The following is a 20,116-nucleotide window of genomic DNA, read 5'->3' on the forward strand; positions in this document are numbered from 1 at the left end:
ACAACTCCTTAAGAAACTTAGCATGGTGTGGTAGCTTTTTAATAGTTTCGAGGAAGGAAAGGTTTATAGTTAGATTCTTGAAAATGTCCCTAATCTCCTCATAATTTGTATCCCTAGTTAACATGACTAATTTTTGTGGAAACGGTGGTTTCTCTCTATATTTAGCATATGTATCACCTGGATGTTTAACCTTGGCTTTCTGTTTCTTAGGTTGTGTTATAACTAGTACCTCTACAGTGGTAGGCTCTTCAATTTCTATTTCAGTATCTAGTAAAGTAGCAGGTGTAGGGGCTACTGGTGGGGTAACTATAGGCATAGTTACTTTGTTATCAACCACTCTGCCAGAACGGAAAGTGGTGATGGCATTTAGCTCACCTATGTTTTCATTTTCATTACTAGTATTACCGGTTACCTCAAAGGCTCCGTTTGTTATTTTAGGATTAGGTATCGCGTGACCTGGAAACACACCTTTGGGTGGGCTTTATCTTGGGCCAACTATTGGCTTAAATTATTAACGGATTGTAGAAGTTGTTGGTTAGATTGAGCCATGGTTTGGAAGAGTTGTTGGCTCATTTGTATGAAGGTGTCAAGACGATCCGGTTGGGTGGGTGTAGTAGTCACGGGTGGTGTGACTGGAACTATCTCGCGTTGATTATTTATGGGCGGATTGTGATAGTTATTATTTACCTGAACGATACCTCTATTAGCATTATAATTATTATAACTACCTTGACCTTGTGCTTGACCTTGTCGAGGTTGCGCTTGGTTGTTATAATTATTATAATTACCCTGACCCAGTCCTTGTCGTGGTGGAGCTTGGTTATAACTGTGCGTTAGCCTAACATCTTGATTATTGTACCTTAGAGGTGTGACTTATTGGATATTTCTCCAACCGAAGTTGGGATTTTGTCTTCAAAGGGCGTTAGGTTTACTATTAATGGAACAAACATGTTCATAGACTATAGGACAGTGAGAGCCGGGATGCTCAGGACTCCAACAGAAACTACATGGATTGGAATTTATATTCATGACGGGGATAGGCTTTTGTTGTATAGAAATGGCCTCTACCTTTTTAGTGAGTGATTCGATTAGAGTTTTAAGCTCTGGATCGTGTTTCATCTCAAACATACCGGCGGCCTTAACTGTATTAGAAGAACTAGCGGAGCGGTGGATATCGTCACTACCCCCCCAGTTGTTATTTCGCTTAGTTTGATCCTCTAAAAATTTGTAAGCCTCCGAGGCTCCTTTACTTAGGAAACTACCCCCATTCATTATGTCAATGAATTCTTTATGGTGGTGTAGAAGTCCTTTGAAAAAGGCACGAACTAACGTGTCTTTCGCTAGGTTATGATGTGGACACTCTATAAGGAGATCGGTGAAACGATTCCAAGCCTCTGAAAATGGTTCATGAGGATTTTGTCGAAAAGAAATGAATCTTGGACAAAGATCTCATCCGTCTTTAGGGGTGGGTAAAATGTTCCATAAACAAATGAACAAGTTTAGCCCACGAGTCCACGAGAATTAGGCGTTTGGGCGCTTAACCAAGACGCCGCCTTTATCGGCTAAGGTGAAGGGAAATACCCTCGTTTAATTTGTTCTCGCACCAACCGTAGGATGGTGGAATGTTGTAAGGACTTGTTCAATCCTACGATGTATGATAAGGGTTTTCATGGTCTAAACCATGAAAAGCGGGTAACAAATTAAATATGTTTGGGGAATCGAAAATCCCCACCGGTCTGCTAGAACGATGCAAGATTTAGGGCTATCGCCAAGGCTTTATAAAAGTCCGAGAGAGAGTCTCTCCTTCGTCGGGCATTGTGTCGCAGAGTATGTAGAATAGTAGCTAGAGGTGCAATGAGTGGTATACTAGATAGGCGTGCTTGTTGATGTTGCCGTGTAATTATGTTAGGTGTTTTTGTTCGACCAGACCTTAATCTCATACAAGGTTAAGACCAAACTTAACTAAACACGACAACCTCCAAACAATCCTGATATTCTAATATAAACCTCTAACAGAAGATGCGAGGTGTGGAAGAAAGGAATACCTGATTGTGTCCTTGCTTCGCTTATGAATAGCGTCTTGTTTACGCGTGTTCAGTGTATATAACAAGTTAGAACACTGAAAAACTTGAAAAATCGAAGTTCGAAACAAACCCGTGGAAATCGGCAAAAAAATCAGCCGAGCGAGGTCGCTCGGTGTAAACTTCGAAGTTACAATGTTTGAGCGCTGGTCGCTTCGGTTTTTGGCGTAGGTCGCTCGGGGTTTCAGGCGTTTGAAGCGAGTGCGCCCGTGTAACTTTTTCGAGGAACTTTTCAATGCTGAAACGGACAACCACAGTATGAATCAAACAAGGGTGGGTGGGGTTAATGGGACTTTAAGAAGAGTACTTATACTACGAAAATAATGCGAAAGTAAACTAAGATGGCAGCGGTGCCATTTGATAAACGTAAAAATGACTAGTTTACCTATGAAATGAATGATATAACTCAAAACGTAAGTAAAACTAAACGATATTACTTGCCTAATTTATCAAAGATTTCTACTATCAATCCTATTGAGATATAGTGGAGTAGATGATTCGTTCCACTCCTAGTTCTTTCGCATAATGATGTTTTCTACGTATAAATAATCTTAACTAAAGTTTAACGAGAGATTTACGAATTATAAACTAGACTACGATGCAACTACCCACAAGATGCAACTAGTCAACTAAATAAACAGCTATGGAAATACTAAGTCGATTCTATGATAAGGAATTAGGGGGATTGATTCCACCTTAACTCAACTTAACTTGCTAACGACGAATCGTCGTAATCCGAATTGAACTGCTACGCAGAACAATTTGGTTTTTCCTAATCCCTAATTACACATGGCATTTCTACCAATTCATAACTAGCATGTGAACGATTAAACCCATTCTCATGGTGAACTAATCGTTTCTAGAGTGGAATAGAACTTACGACTATCCTACGCTAACACAAATCAAGCTTTCATCAAGGCTTCTCAACCCCCTCTAATGGAGGTTAGCCGAGAATCATTCTGTAATCATTTACATATGCATCTAGACTAACATAATATAAAGATTCTTACTTTACTAATTTAACAAACAATAATTGAAATTTACGTAATAATTAATAAATGATATCAACAAGAATTTAAACTAGATCTATAAATGTAATGACAGAAACGAATTGAATAATAATAATAAACTATTTTATTTATCTAATCAATTAATAACAATACTTTTAAAGGTTTAATCTAAAACAAGAAATGAAATGAACTAAACTTAATTAAAATCCATTAAAACTAGATCTAGATGCTATTCTAATTTAACCCTAGCTACCATTACAAGGAACTAGTTTTCTAAAATATAACTAGATCACTTAAGAACTAAGCTTTTCTTTGTTTTTATATGTTTCAGATCCAAAATCGTGCATGGGCTTGGAGCCATGTTTTGGGCCAGAGAATCAGGCCCAAAACCCAATTCTTTCAGTTCGAAAAAGCCTCTTCAGCTGGAGTTGGCTTTAACAAACTTTTCGTCCACTTTTACTCCTCTGATTGGGTCAAGGCTTAGACCATTGGAAAGCTCTTTCCGAGCCGGTCGTTTTGACGTAAGGTAGGCCCAATTCCGAGGTCTGAGTCCAAAGATATGGTCTTCGGAAGTTCTGCTGACTTTGTGCACTATTTCTGCCCGCGTGGATTTTGACTTTTCATCTTTTGACCGGGCTTTACAGAGGCTTTGTCTTCTTGAAAAATGGCCTTTAATCAGAGAACTCCTTAGCAACTGACCTTTGCTCCTTTATCTCGCTAAAGTGGCACATTTCTGCACATAATGGACTTTGAAGCCTGAAATGCATAAAAACACATAATCAGTATTAACTCTTACTTATTATTCATATAATTGGTCTAAAAGTACGATTGTTAAGGGGTTAAAACTACAGTTTTGGGCTCTTATCACTTGACTTTAATGAAAAAGGTCTACCTATAGGTCCTAATTCGAACTTATACAGCAGTTACTTGGGCAAAGTAGCAAGGGATCGCGCTCCAATTGGCTATCCTACTTGGCATAAAGTAACACCTGAGATTAAGGACAAAATGTGAATTGTTATAAAGGTAAATTTCTTTATTTACATGGCAAGTTATATATTATTAAATAAATATAGTAATATTTGTTTATGCATCTTTTTACAGCAACATTTTGTAGCACTAGAACGTGCTAGAAAATTGACCTTTAAGTCTATTGGGAAGCTCTAGCGTGGGTTCAAAACAAAATTGAGATCAGGAATTTATGATGCATATGATATTGACCAAGCTAGAATTGTGCATTGCCCAACTGATGTAAAGCTACCTTATTGGAAAGCATTTGTTGCAAATTGTTCACGCGAAAGATACAAGGTATTCATCATACATTATATTGGTTATAAAATCCATTTTGCATATCAAGACTCATATATTATTTTTTTGTAGAAACTAAGGGAAAATGGGAAGAAGGCAGTTCAACACCACAAGATGCCCCATACTTGTAGTCGTAAATGTTATGCAAGATTGGAAGATGAGTTGGTAATTGAATGATCTATTTTTGACTTGTGAAGATTTTTCCCCTTAAGAGTACTTAATATATATATGTGAAATGTTTTATTTCCTTGTTTTGTACAGACGTAAAAAGGGTAAGATTGGTAAGCCTGTTACAAGAGGTACTGTATGGGTTGTAGGCCACAAGAGGAAAAATGGAGAACCAGTAAATGAGTTTGCTAAAGAGAAAATAGTATGTCCTTCACTGTTCATAAAATATTTTCTAAGATAAAAGGCATGCTTATTCGATTTCCATGCGACTCTAGTTATATTTTTTATTCTTGTTGTTGTTGTTGTTGTTGTTGTTGTTGTTGTTGTTATAGGATAAGTTGAATGAAATAGACTGTGATATAGAATGTGGAAGAGGAGATGCCCTCTCACAAGTTTTAGGTCCTGATCCTAATGGGCGTGCGCGTGGAGTGGGATATGGAGTTACTCCATCTACTTTGTATGGTATCCAACAATGCAATGGGAAGATGAGTGAATTGCAAGAGAAATATGATGCTGTATTGGAAGAAATGTCTTCTATCAAGAAACTTGTTGCCAAACTATTGAATAGTGAAGAGGTATTCAAATTTGTTTGGGGATTCCATATATACTTTTGTTTTGATTTACTAACATCAAAATTATTTTCAGCCAAACCATTCGTCTGTTCAACCTTTTCCAGAGGTGGCAATGAACCCTCAAAGTCCATCTTCCCAAAGCAATCACAATCTAAATTTTAATGTTGGATTCTATTTTTTTTTTAAAAATTAAATTCCTAGATTTACATTTATATTGTTGTTTCCTTATATTCGTACAGGGACGGACTAAATCGAAAGATGTGTCTACTGAAAGATCTCTTGAGGGTCGACGTGACCACCAAAGTCCATCTGCCCCAAGCAATCAAAATTCAGTAAGTTTTCCATGTTAAATCCTATTTCATTAAATTTGAAAATTTCATGTCTTTTTTTTTTATTATTATTTTCCCTTTCATGTTTTCGTAAAGGGTGGGGCTAAATCCAAAGTTGTATCTATGCAAAGACCTACTCATCAGGCTTAACGTGACCATCAAAGTCCATCTGCCCAAAACAATTAAAATCTGATTTCTGTATGTTATCCTTGCTAAATGCTATTTCATTTAACATGTGAATTTCTAGAGTCATGTATGTATATTTTTTTGTTTTCATACAAGGTACTAAATCCAAAGTTGTGAAGTGCAAGTTGTTTAGACTTGTTTCTAAAGATGTCGTGGCAGAAGGATTGTGGTATACTGATGATCCAGCAACTACAGTGCATACTAAGCCTTTAGGCCCGGGTTATTCAAAGGTTTTTGTTGAAGTTGCAATTCAAAAGGATGCGCTGCTTGTTAGGGGGAATAACGCTTTGAAGACGATAGAAGATGATATCTCTAGTTTTGTGGCTTGGCCAACCAATTCCATAATTAAGTTGTGATGTGCACTCAATTTTAAGGGCTAGTCTTTTGTTGTTTGAAAACACTTAAATTTTGAAGACCTTTTAATTATGCGAGTTTGGGCAGTTGTGTTAGTTGGAATTGGACTCAATGAATGGTGAATGGTTTAGATTCTTCTACTTGGTGCTATATGTATCTGTTTTATTTATTATTCTTAGCTTTGTTATTGATCTGTTTGCAGGTTTTAGAACTAATCATTATTCATATATCCATACTGATTGTTCTCTATTGCTTATTGCAGGCCAACACTTTTTAACTCCGCCTTTGTAAAGTTGTCGCTAGCTTTACAATGCTGGTCCCAAGCCCGGATAAAGGAGGAGGGGAAAGGGAAGAGTATAGGGTATTGCAATTAAAATTTTCACTTTTTAAAATATATCAAAGTTTGGGAGTGAAGTAGATGATCTACTGCTGTAACATAGTATTTACTTCACCTCTTTTTGTATTTACTTTTATGTCAGAACCAAATATTGTTACTCATTAGTTCTAACTACTACTTGATAATTTTTAGGAATTAGTTTGATAATTACGGTTTGCATTATTTGATTGTTCATTTGTATTTGTGCTTAATAGGGAGCTGAAGTTGTCAGGATGTACAAAACTTTGCTTGGGAGTCGAGGCGTTCGAAAAGTATGAACATGGATTTTCTTGAACCTGAAATGTTTATCTTGTCGCATTACAGCTATATGTACATTTACACAAATGTGGATTCTGTGCTACTTCCGAATGATGTTATTGTACTATAGGTGCTGCTATAGTTACTTTTGAAGCTCTTTCTGAGACGTCTGAATTTGCAAGGAAGTGGGTTCCATTCTGCAAAAAGTTTAATATAGAACCCCGATCCCCTGAGTGGTACTTTTCTCAGAAGATTGACTATCTAAAAGACAAAGTCCATCCAAACTTTGTGAGAGAATGACGTGCAATGAAGGTTTTAATCTTTTGTCCATATTTGGTTTATTTTTGTCTAGTATGTCTGCTTTCAGTTCCTAGACACAACACACACACGCGCGCACCCTGTTAGAAGAAATTATGTTGTTGGTCTTAGACAAATTAGTTGGATGTGTTGTCCGATCTTATCTTAGTGTTATCTACTTAAACTATGTTTTACTGATGGTTATGAAACCATTCAAGTTCAAATTAAGTGTTTGATTGCATCATTCCATTTTCAGAGAGAGTTCAGAGGCTTTAAGGTTAGTATAAATAGTTTGGTTGACATGGCAAAGAAGGTTCCCAAGGAGGGTTGGATAAATAGTTTGTTTCTCTCTCTATGTTCGGAGTTCTCATCATGTGATCTCTTATGGAATGGTAGTTCTACTTGATCAAATATTTCAGCTAAATTACTCCATTGATCAAATCTTTCAGCTCCCTTTTATCTTTTATGATTGTTGGAACTATAGGTTTTCCTTGGTCAAGATAGCGTCTATGATGTTGAAGGAAATGAGTTACCTCGTCTGGTGTATGTTTCCCGTGAGAAAAGACCAAGCTTTGATCACCATAAGAAACCAGGGGCAATGCATGCTCTGGTAAGAATGAGTTTTAATCAGCAAAATTTTTCTGATGTTTGTATTTGTACTTCTTTTTATTATTTATTTCAAATTTTATTTCTACTTACTTCTTTGCCCGGTTGCTTTCGGTGAGAGTCTCAAAGAATCATCTCCAATGCTCCATACTTTATAAATGTAGACTATGATCACTATATAAACAACGATGTAAAGGCACTCGAGAGGCCATGTGCTTTATGATGGACCCGATTTCAGGGAAGAAGATCATACATGCAATTCCCTCAAAGGTTTGATGGAATTGATCGTAATGATAGATATTCAAATCGTAACATTGTATTCTTTGATGTGCGTAATGTTGCTTGCTTCATCCACATTTTGGTGTTTTTGTTTTTCTCCCGATCTTGTAGAATGGATAACTTGTTTTTTCGTCGCAGATCAACATGAAAGGGCTTGATGGCATATAGGGACCTATTTATGTTGGAACAGGTTGTGTTTTCAGAAGGCAAGCTTTGTATGGATTTGATTCCCCCACCAAGAAGAAACCCCCTGCAAAGACCTGCAACTGTTGGCCAAAATGGTGCTACTGCCTGTGTTGTAGATCTAGAAAGAAGAACAGGAAAATGTCACCAAAGAAGGAGAAGAGGAAGAAACCAAAGTCGAGAGGAACGTCTAAGCAAATTCATGCTCTGGAAATATTGATGAGGGAAATGAAGGTAAAAAGTTGCTTCCTATTGGAGGTGTTTCATGAGTTATATTTATCCATATCTCACTAGTTACACTTCTGATTCTACAGTTATATCCAGATCCCGATGCTGTTCATGCTGTCAACTCTTTCATCAGGAAACTTCTCACTTCGGAAATGAAAGATGGATTTCTTAGCACAGTATGACATCTTCAAATATAAATATTATAGGAACCGTTATTTCAGAACGACTATTTCTACAGACCGCGAACACCACGCGCAGCAGAATCAATGGGTGCCCATGATTTGTGATAGGAAACATACCTTTGAGAATCGATTTAGATAACTCTGTTGTATTCCTTTAGAATAGATTGGACGTTGTGTGGACAACAATCTACCAATCCCTTCTTTCTCACAAAGCTAGATCCAATTTTGGATCTATCTTTCCTTGCCTCTTTTTCTAATACAGTGAATAGTAAATTTTAGTCAGAGAGAGAGTATTCTATTTATAGGCTACAACAGGGACCATGAGGAGAAATTAGGGTTGGGCCTCCTGACGGGCTTGGGCTTCCCATGTTCGCCCCGAACACACGACCCAAGTCCGTCAACAAATGGCTTATTCCACTAAAGGCCATTGTTGCACTACCGCCCTAATCCCAAATTACGTGTCAGCGTTTATGGGCTTCATACTATATGCTCGTTGATCTCCCCGTGTTTAAGATATCGAATGTCCGTTGATTAAGTCAAGTTACTGATAACTACATTAATCAACTTCTTATGTCCTTGAGTAGTACCACTCAACCTCATTGTCATGTCGGAATAAATCCACCTGCAGGGTTTACATGACAATCTTTTTGAGCTCCTCAAGGGGACATCATCAACCCGACTTCTTGTGGGACAGATTCCTTCTATAATCAACAACACACCTTACATACAATGTCATTACCCAATCCATCGAGTTTGTTGATTCACAAATGAATCTCACTCATTGATGATTTAAAGTAATGTACAATGCACGTAAGTGCCTGTTATTATATCCGGATTAAGAGGACAAGCATCCATAATAACAGAGGTGTTCGTTCTCTTATATAGTCAGTATAAGGAGAAACAACCTCACTTGGTCCTGTTCAATACACACAAAGTGTACTAGTGTAATCCTATAGTCAAGATAGACTAATACCATATTATACTACAATCGTACTAATGGTTTGTCCAAATCCATCTAGGTTGTGAACGATTACTTATACTTTATAAGGTACTGATGATATGATCTTCTGTGTGTTCACCCCATATCATCTACAACATAAAGTATTAGACACATGCATATAACTAATAACATATATAATATGTATAACATTTGCCCATATGATTCTCATTCAAAATATAAAGAATTAGAGTTAATATAAAAGTAATGCTTTTAGTATATAACCCTATCAAATATATGTTAAATCAAAATAGTATTTGCTTTGATTGTTCTTATTCTCTATTCATTTGGTCTTCCTCACTTCATTTAACGCATCACATGTTCTAGGTTGAAAATAATAGGAGTACTGAGCCTTACATCTTTGACCATGCTAATATCTCCAGACGTGCTTTGAAGAATATTTCTCTTGGTGAGTCTCCAAGGGTTTTGTTTGTGTAAGATGGATGCAGGAAAATTTGTTATGTTATCAAGTATATTATCTGACTGCCTAGTTTTGTTCCTTGTATAGCCTATCTTGCTTCTCTTGAAGATCCAGACATTGTCAAACTATTCTTGCATGAGTACAAGTCTGCTACTTTTCAGAAGAACAAAACTATTTCACCAAGACTAAAAGCATTATTTATTTTTTAAAACTTATTTCTTATTTAGCATCAGTGCTCTGAAAAGTGCTAAGTTAGTGGTGGAAGGGCACTTAAGTTGTCTAGGTGGGGTATGCCTTAGGCAGGCGATTTTTTTCCTACAAAAAATGAAGAAATTAAACTTTACTTCTTAAAAATGCACAAGAGTTTGTGGTGCCTGACCAGTATAATCTGTTTTCTTTGGACTTTTACTTATAATGTCTGATATTCTGGCACTAGTTTTATAGGTTTTCTTATTCTATATTCTCAATGTGTAATATTCAGGGTGTTATGATTATGGCAGTTATTCCCAAAATATTTTTAGTTGCCTGTTCGTATTTTGGCAGTTGTTTATGATTATGGCTGTTTTTTTTCTTTATAAATATTTTTAGTTAGTTTGTATTTTTGTTTGCAGAATCTCATGTGTGGAAAGAACTTGAGTTCACGATCACAAAGGCCAACTTAGTTTGTGGATCAGATTTTTGCCCATGTGTAACAATTACAGGACGAAATTTTGACAAATGATGTCATGGAAAAACTACTTTTATACAAGCAGATATTTACCATAAGTAGAATTTTGCAAACCAAATTTGTTTCTAGAGTTTTGTTCTTAGGTTAAAATCTTGCATTAAGATGAGTTCAAGGAGGTCATAATAACCTTTTCCTCCCCCGGTTCTCGCACAAGTTCAGCAGGCTAATTTCTTTCCAGTATCTCCTTCAAAAGTTGCTGATCCAAGACTTGAACCAGCAAAGTTATCACAGGACGGGGCTATCAGAACTTACACATTGTAAGCTCCACCTAAACTATCTTCCTGTTATAGGTCTCACAGAATATTTACTCTACTCTTATATGGTTTTGGAATTTAGATTTAAGGCTTTCGCCACGTGCTTGTTGAATTCCTTACTAACTTCAATGAGATAATGCTACAGCCTGTGAGAATGATGGAGGACTTCCTGAGGCTAGCACAGAAAAATACAGTGAAGAATCTAGAAACATGTGGAGTTCTTGCAGGTTCACTGGTAAGCATCACTAGTTTTCTGGTGCAGCGTTAAGTTTGCTCATTCTTTAATATCATTGCCTATGAATTACCTTTCAATTCATTTTTTGGTATTATTTTGTTGGACGACTTGGACTATTTAGAGATGTTAGAATAATCCTCTTATGTCTTGACTTAATTATTGGTATCAAATTCTTTTTCATATGTGTTGCCTATGTTTTTTTCCCTTCTGGTGGATGCATTTTTGAAATTTGATTGTATGGTTCTGAGGTGTATGTTGGTGGTATTCAGCATGATGCTTCTGAGAAGGATCCGAAGGGCTTTTGTGAGTCAGTAGGAGAAGTTACTGAGGTAATGTTTATGGTTTTTATGGTGGTTTTACCTCTCTTCATTACACCTAAAGATTTAAGATTGACATTTTTGCTATTGCAAGTCAGGATGATGAAAGGCAAAGACTCGCGAGAGAATAAGGGTTATGCGTTTGTTACCTTTAGGACTAAAGATTTGGCTGCTAAGGCCATTGAGGATCTGAATAATACTGAATTTCAGGTAATATTGAAAACAAGTAACTATCTTTTGTAGAACTTCCTTTGTCATTCAGGTACTATATTATGGCGGCTGTTCTGTCTGTTTATTTTCCTTTTATAAAATTTGCATTACTTTTCTAGTACAATGTTTCATACTGCAGAAAAAAGAAAACAGAGTGATTTGTTAGGTTGTGATAGGTTCTTGGATTAAATTGATTGCATCAAGTCAGGCTGTGATAGGTTCTTGGTTGGGTGATTGTGGTTCTCTTTGGCTCATTTCGGTACTGCAGATTAGATTTTGTTGGTATATGTTGGCTATTTGTGTGATGAATGTGATTTTAAGATACATTTCATCTTTATTTGATGATAAATGACTAGGAAAATGGTATTTATTGGGATGATATTGGCAATTTTGTTTTTTTATTACTATATTTTTTTATTATTTTTTTTATTATTTTGATAAATGAGACATCACTTTTAAAGTGATTTATAGAGTTATTTCACATCACTTATTTACAAGTAATTTGGAATCTGAATGAAATGTCACTTCTGAAGTGATGTTAATCGGCCTTATTGATTTCACTTAAAAAGTGATGTTAAACGTTATAATATCACTTGTGGACATCGATTAAAAAGTGATGCAAAGTTATAACATCACTTATGAACATCAATTAAAAAGTGATGTGAAGTAACATCACTTGACATCATTTAAAAAGTGATGTGGAAAACCCTGACTTTTCACGTCGCCACTAGTTACATCACTTGCAAAAGTGACGTCGTATAATTTTGACATCACTTATGGAGTGATTTTAAATGTCTTTTCTGTTGTAGTGCCCAGATCTATAACTATATATTTTCACAACAACCTAAAACAATTCTCTCCACTTGAAAAAATTTAAATGGTTGAAGTATTGTGCCTCTTCTCTCGCCACTCTCATTTCACAATAGCTGCCTCTCCCCTTAGCTCTTGCCATCAATTACGTGCTCTCCTCCTCCTTCTCTCTCTCTCTCTCTCACTTTTATTCACTCGTTCATTTTTCCTTTCTCTATATTTTTCTCTCTATCACTCGTTAATTATCTCTCTTTCACAAATTTATTTGGTTCTCTCTCACTGGTATCTCTCTCTCTCATGCACCTGCAAATAAATTTCTAAAGTTGTAGAGGTATGTCTAGAAAACATTCCAAATGGAAAACACGTTCATTCTTGTGTATGTTTACCCTTGATAGACCACAAGGTAACAACAACATCCCAATTCTAAGATTCAAGACAATTACGTTAAGTTAGTTATCCCCAATATCCAACAACATCATAATTCTAAGGTTCAAGACACTTATGTTACCCCCAATAATATCCAACTAACTCTATGCTCTTAAACCTATCCACTCACTTTACAAAACTATAAAAACCAAGATCCATAGGTATTTTCACAACCTAAATAATTTTTTTTTGAGCACAGAATTAATTAACTCTTGAGCATAGAATTAATTAGTTGGATATTGGGGATAACGAAATTATCTTGAACCTTAGAAATAGGATATATGTTGTTGGATATTATGTTAAGTTAGTTATCCCCAATATCCAGCAACATCATAATTCTAAGGTTCAAGACAATTATGTTACCCCCAATATCCAACTAACTCTATGCTCTTAAACCTATCCACTCACTTTACAAAACTATAAAAACCAAGATCCATAGGTATTTTCACAACCTAAATAATTTTGTTTTGAGCATATAATTAATTAACTCTTGAGCATAGAATTAATTAGTTGGATATTGGGGATAACGCAATTATCTTGAACCTTAGAAATAGGATGTTGTTGGATATTAGGGATAACGTAATTATCTTAAACCTTAGAATAATAGAATGAGGACGTTGTTGATTGGAACCAGGTCCGAGACTGAACATTTTTTTCATTTGGAAAAGTTTTCTAGACATACCAGTACAGCTTCGACCATGTTCCTAGACGATTAAGCATTGCATTCATGTGTCTAAAATTCTAAATTGTTCCATGCATGCATGGCTTGAATACCTGAAGTCCAAGTGATTGGAACATGGACTGGGCCTCAAAGTCCTTATAACCAATTCTCTCAATATTGGATCCAAAGGCCCCATACTCTGCCCAACCCATTCGGCCCAAATTCTCTTTAATTTTCTTCCCATCTCTCTCAAACTTCATAAAATAAACAAATCAATCCTCAAAAACAAGATCTAACTCTCAACTCCGTTGACCCAACTTGTCTAATTTTTTCGGTTTGGTACGTGAACTTTTTTTCATTTAATTTGACCTCTAGCTACTTAATTTCAATTTTTTTGGATTTGGTGATCCTGTCAATTTAAGTTGAACAGACGTCAAAGTTTTTCATATTTGGCGTTGATATTATTTTTTTCTTAAAATGAAGTGGATAATGACATGTAAACCAACTAAGATTGAAGGTTATATATTAATAATAATTATAGGGGAAAGCAAGATTAAATCGCTCTGTTTAGTTCGGTGCACTGAGTTGCAAATGACAATGGTTGCAAATGGCATGTGATTGTATTGCATCGATTGCATTGCCTCCAACTTACCTGTGCTTAGTAGACCCAAGACAAAAAGATGTAAAGATGGTTACGTTATCAACCCACTTCTTTTTTCACATCTTATATAAGAGAAACCACACCTCTCTTGTGTTTACATCCATTTACCAACCGTGGCTAATGTGCCTTATTGTGGTAAAATGAAGACATTGTCTAACATAATAATTAAACAACACCATAATCCAATAATTAATTAAAATGATAATAATATACTAAAATTGCTCCAACAGATAGAAATTCTCACCAAATGCCAGTTCTTGAACACAATGAATTCGCTCCTAGACATGTGTTACAGGTTATTATATTGCAAATCCTTTGGCTGGAAGATTTAGCTTACCAACTGTAAAAACAATTTATCAATCAACAAGATACACATACACCTAGTATTCTAAACAAAAATTGGTACTACCTAGGCACAAAGTAATTAATTGAAGAGTCATAAGAGAATGAGATATAAAGGTTTAACAATAAGTCAAAAACAACTGTGCAAGTATCTATGAGCAGAACTAGGTATGTCATAACAAAAGTAATGGTCGACTAGAAAGTTTTAACACAACTTTGTAGTCATAATGGACCATATATATATATAATAAAATGGACCACATATATATATATATATATATATATATATATATATATATATATATATATATATATATATATATATATATATATATATATATTTTAATAAAAGGGCTTCAAATATGTAACAATTTTGGGTATGGATTTGAATGTGGTGTGTTTTTAATGCTAAATTCTAATATAAGTTTACGGTAAAAAAATATATCACTTTCCCAATTAAATAAAGTGTACGTGATCCCAATTATATGTGCAGTAGTGCTTTCTGTAGTAGTATTGATAAGCCATAAACAAAGAGGTTTATATTGGTTAATTACAAGATTAATTAATACTCAACAACTTCTTTATTCAGATGAATAGATGATGATTACAATATTATAGAAGTGAAAGCAAACAGATTGCATAATAGATGATAGATTACATATATAGATTACATTACATAAGGGAAAGAAAATAGAATGCATAATAATAGATGATAACATTATGTTGAAGAATGTTTATTTTTTTGCGTTTATAAAATCAACCACCTTTTTCATCATTTCATCAGCCTTCCCACTAATAAGTTTGCTGATATGGAACACATGGACCTCACCCATTGATTCAAAAAGCTCCACCACTCCACCCCCCTTCACCCATTCAGATTTCATTAGGTTCTCATAATAAAGCTTTCCCATATGTACCAATTCATCTTTCTCACCAATACCCTTTTGGTTGCCAACTTCGAAAAGTTTGGATCTTTAATCGGATTGACAAGTGGGTCATCGAGATTCGGGTCTTCGCACCCGCTTCTCGTAGTTTGAATAATAGCAAACCATAGTTTCAACATATCATCCATTTCCGACCCTTCACCCGTAATTGGTTGATAACTAAGGAAATAAGGATGGACTACAAGAATCCCACTAAACTTGCCATTGAATTTAGGATTTGTGCATGCTAGCTCGAACCGCCATATTATGTGTGATCAGTGGCGGAGCCACATGGTGGTTACATGGGGCACGTGACTAGGTGAACTTGAGGGCAGAAATCAGTTTGTAGTTACTGGCCTACTGCCAATGTGTGTTAGCGACTCCATAGACTACTTCCACCCTTTAAGTCAAAGCACAGGTGAATTATCTAGTACATCCAAAACACATTTTAACCATGCTATTATACATAAGCAACTTTGCACTACTGTCGATTCACAAACGATTTCAAGTGAAGCATGTGTACAGACTCAAAGGTTTTTGGTATATATTATCCCCAATCTAATTTTACCACATTTTTCAATGAAAATATAATACTTGATGGTTAGGCCATTAAAAAAAATAAATAAATAAATAATCCTTACTTAGCTGTTTAGTGGCTTAATAATAAGCTTTTATTGCAAATATATGGTTAACCAAATCTAGGTGTTTTTTTCCCCCGGTAAGGTATCCAAGTGCCCCATGTGCCGGTGATTCCTAGCTCCACCACTGTGTGTGATAGTAGCCCCTACAATATTACTTGCCATGTATACCTTGTCGAAGTTGGCGTAGTCTCTCAACCATTCTTAATTCTTGAGGTGGAGAGAATTCTTTAGGTTGTTGCGCAAATACCTATCGAACTACAGTCCATGAATCTTCAAAAGCAAAAGGTACAGGGAATTTTGATGCTCTGTTGTAATTAACTGAAACTGCGACAACGTTAACTTTTTCAACTAAATAATTTAGGTAATTGTGGTACGTTGTACAAAAAGTAGATTCTATACAAAAACCACCACCATGGAAGTAAATGAGAAGGGGCAGTTTAGAGTATGGGTTTGCCCCTTTGGGTAGATACAATCTTGCTGATAACATACTTTCTTGGCAATGTACGTTGGCATCTTCTATGGTAACAACACTAAGTTCCGGTGTGATTAAAACATCTTTTGAATTAACACATGTTGGTCGAGTCAAGACATCGGGTCTGATTTTTAACCTACGTCCGTCTTTGAAAGTTTGAATAAATGGATCATATTCCCATAGTACATCAGGCGGTGTTGAAGCCATTAAAGTAGAATATAAAATAGGAAAGTGTATTATATTGGTTGGTTCATGAGAGTTGAGCTGGAGTACGTGAGGAAAGATAAAAGGAGGATATTGGTTTATATAGTTTTGAAAGGTGGGCATATAGGTTTACTCTTGAGCCATAGAATTGAATTAATTAGTACGATATGATATATATTGGAGATAATGTAATTGTCTTGAACCATAGAATGACGGTACGTGCTTTTAGATTTTGGGGATAATGTAATTGTCTTGAACCATAGAATTGAGAGGATATTGTTATTGCCTTGGTATATATCAATGGTAGGCACACACAAGAATGAACATGTTTTTCAAATGGAAAAGTTTTCTAGATTTATAACTTTGACCAATTTATTTAGACATCACCCCCTAGTTCTTCAATTCGTAAATTACTCATACCATGCATCCAAAAACAATTTCCACTTAATTGCTATAATTTTATTCTCCAAGTCCAATATAATGCATTCACAAAGCATATCTGCACACACAAATAAACATAATTTAAGGAAATATTTTGCTCTTAAAAGTTGTGCGTGGAGATGATTTTCAATTCGGAAAGGTGATTTTTATTAGACTATAAGTTACAAAAACACTACTTCATTGAATGCAAATTAAATTTAACAATGATATAATTTTGCCAAGTATATATAACATCAGATCAGCTAAGAAGTTAGCTTTTTTTTTTGGGTAAGAAAAAACAACGTCGCCTAGTATCCAATTAAAAAATAGTATTATCATCCCTGTTATACCTCGTTGAGACGGTTGCATGAGCCCTGCATGCATGCATCATGTTCGTACGTGTCTAATATTTTAAATTGTTCCATCCATGCATGGGCCTTAAAACTTGAAGTCCAAGCCATTCGAATGGGCCTCATTTTCCTTATAAAGCACCTCTCTCAACATTTATCTAATTAAGGCCCCAATTACCTGGCCAACGTCCTTCTTCTTCTTCTTCTTCTCGGTGTTCTAAAAATCAGTCTAGGCGGTATTTAGGCGCTAGGCGGTGCCCAACCGATTTGCCTAGGCCCAAGTCGTTTAAAAAATCGGTGGATCGATTAGGCAGGCTGGCGGTTCAGTCAAGGTTTTTTTTTTTTTTTTTTTTTTTTTTTTTTTTTTAATGATTAAATGTCGAAAATTAAAGACCCGTGTAAGTTTAAGATTTGAATGAATTTAAAAGACTAAAGTCTAATGTAAATTATATGCCACAATAAGAAAGAGTATGTTTTTATATGAAGTTGATAATCTTCTTCAACTATTACGCATTTTTGTAATAAGTATATTTGTTTGTGTTTTTTTATAGGTTATGGTAAATGATTTTCTTCATCTCAAACTTCATATTGTTAAGAAAACAGAGTAATCCTAAAACCTCAAACCATAAGTACAACAACATAAGGAGGGGGGGCACATTCATTAGCATTTAGAGTAATGAGACTATGTAAACCATCTTTCCAAATTGACACACCTATTTTTTTAGACCCACTTGACATTTTAGACAACTCTATTCCTTCTTATCAACTCCCAACTCTTTTCCCACCTTCGAAGAACAGTCAAAGCCTTAGGAAGCAGGAAATGTAGGTTGTTCGAGATGGAAAGCAATTATGTTTGTTGAAGTAAGGGAGAGGTGAAATTAACATTAATAAAAAATAAAACAAACCAATACAGATGATACAATTTACAATTTGAAGATTGTCTTCTATTACATTGGCATAATTCACACAAGAAGGGAAAAAAACTGCAAAAATTCTAATTGTTTCCTCTTATTAGTAAAGTGTACAACAAAATACAGAGGGAAGGGCAATGGAACTCTTGGTGATGTTAAGAAATTAAAGCATATATATGACTTGGTTGTTAGAGCATCTCCAATGGGTGGTGGAAATTGTACAAAGTGTAAAGTTTACACCTCAAATGTCAAAAACCTCTTTCCAATGGGGGTATAAAGTGCGGGTAATAAGCTATTAGTCAATAGGGGGAATGAGAAATTCCCCATCCGACTATTAGTTGATAAACATCTCGGACGTCACTTTAACTAACGTCTGAACAAATAAAATTTGGACGCCACTTAAAGTAACGTTTGATCCGTTGTAACTCATACATCACTTAAAGTCACGTCCCATATAAATTCAAACACATACGTCACTTAAAGTGACGATCCTCGGTGTAACGGGCAAAAACAACTTTTTCTCAGTTTCATCTCTTAAAATCACGAATTTCAACCTCTTAAATCACTATAAATCAATTTTATATCCATTCTTTTTCATTATAATTCACTCACATACTCTTAAGATTCATTCTTCTTTTTTCTTGTCAATGGATTCTCAACATCAAGACAAAATTTCTACAACACCTGCCAATGGAAAAAAAAAGAAACTGCTTATCGAATTTCACCATTGATGAAGATGTCAAACTTTGTGAAAGTTGGATAACAATTGGAGAAGATGGGTTTGTAGGTTTGGGTCAAACTTCGGGTAATTATTGGCAACGAATAACAAATGAGTTCAAATTGCGCAATCCCGGCACTTCACGCACCTTAGAATCAATCAAAATGCGTTGGCAAATGATTAACAAGAGTGTGAGCAAATTTGTTGGTTATATGGCACAAGTGGAGAACAATCATCGTAGTGGAACTACTATTTAAGATATGGTTAGTCAAAATTTGTATCTACAATTTTTTTTAGATGATCGCTTAATGATATTTTTTCTTTTAACTTTTCTAACTTTTTTTTTGTAAGATGGCACGAGGAAGGGTATTTTACCAAGAAAAAGAAGGAAGTGCTTTTGCTTATGACCATTGCTATCTTATCTTAAAAGACACTCCCAAATGGCATAGGTCAATGGAAACAAAGACAAAACCAAAAGCTTATTTGAAGAAAATTCATGGTGAGGGGTCAACGAATGGTAATGATTTGCAAACTCCAATTTGTTTAGATGAAGATGTTAATGCGCCTACTATGATGACTAATGATCTTATATGACGAGATGGAGTGAAGAAGCAAAAAGAGATAAAAAGAAGAGCTAGTGAAGCGGCGAAAGTGGTGGAGGGGTTTGTTAACCGTGTTGAGGTGAGGATGGAAAAACAAGACAAACTATTGGAAACACAACTTCAATCTAAGGATCTTGATCGAGAGTGGAAGAACAAAAAAATTGAAGCTATGGAAAGAAGAGAAGAAACTAAAATTATGGCTATGGATCTTTTCGTTCTTCTGGATTTTCTACGTGAATATTTTGAAGTAAAACAAGCCAAGATTTACAAGAAGTGGAAAGAATGCAATTGAACAAATGAGGGGCAGTTTAAGCTAAGATGTAATATTTACTTATTCTAGTATTTGTTATTAATGTGTTGGACTATGGTTTACTTTAATTATAATGAATTTTAGCATATG

General features: G+C 35.3%; 1 protein-coding gene and 1 long non-coding RNA gene across 2 annotated transcripts; one reads left to right on the forward strand and one right to left on the reverse strand.

The window, feature by feature from the left end:
* The first annotated feature begins 7,441 nt into the window (after window positions 1–7,441).
* Window positions 7,442–11,862, forward strand: LOC147476086 (uncharacterized). The gene is made up of 3 exons (XR_015209527.1): window positions 7,442–7,546; window positions 11,464–11,575; window positions 11,715–11,862. It is a non-coding gene; the product is annotated as an uncharacterized LOC147476086 (long non-coding RNA).
* Window positions 11,863–12,751: 889 nt separating this feature from the next.
* Window positions 12,752–16,718, reverse strand: LOC147476087 (putative carboxylesterase 2). Its single transcript, XM_086585626.1, has 4 exons — window positions 16,296–16,718; window positions 15,410–15,616; window positions 13,586–13,726; window positions 12,752–12,808 (listed from the first exon to the last, which is right to left on the reverse strand). Exons 1-4 carry the CDS (start codon window positions 16,716–16,718, stop codon window positions 12,752–12,754), a joined length of 828 nt encoding a protein of 275 aa, XP_086441752.1.
* Window positions 16,719–20,116: the final 3,398 nt, after the last annotated feature.

Source organism: Coptis chinensis, chromosome 9 (assembly GCF_015680905.1).
Source record: "Coptis chinensis isolate HL-2020 chromosome 9, ASM1568090v1, whole genome shotgun sequence".
Lineage (NCBI taxonomy): Eukaryota > Viridiplantae > Streptophyta > Magnoliopsida > Ranunculales > Ranunculaceae > Coptis > Coptis chinensis.

Coding starts and splice junctions, on each gene's coding strand:
- LOC147476087 (XM_086585626.1), bottom strand. CDS start 16,718: ATGGCTTCAACACCGCCTGATGTACTATGGGAATATGATCCATTTATT. Junction 15,617..16,295: donor TTGAAGATTCATGGACTGTA/GTTCGATAGGTA, acceptor TTCAATGGCAAG/TTTAGTGGGATTCTTGTAGT. Junction 13,727..15,409: donor TGGCAACCAAAAGGGTATTG/GTGAGAAAGATG, acceptor TATTTTATGAAG/TTTGAGAGAGATGGGAAGAA.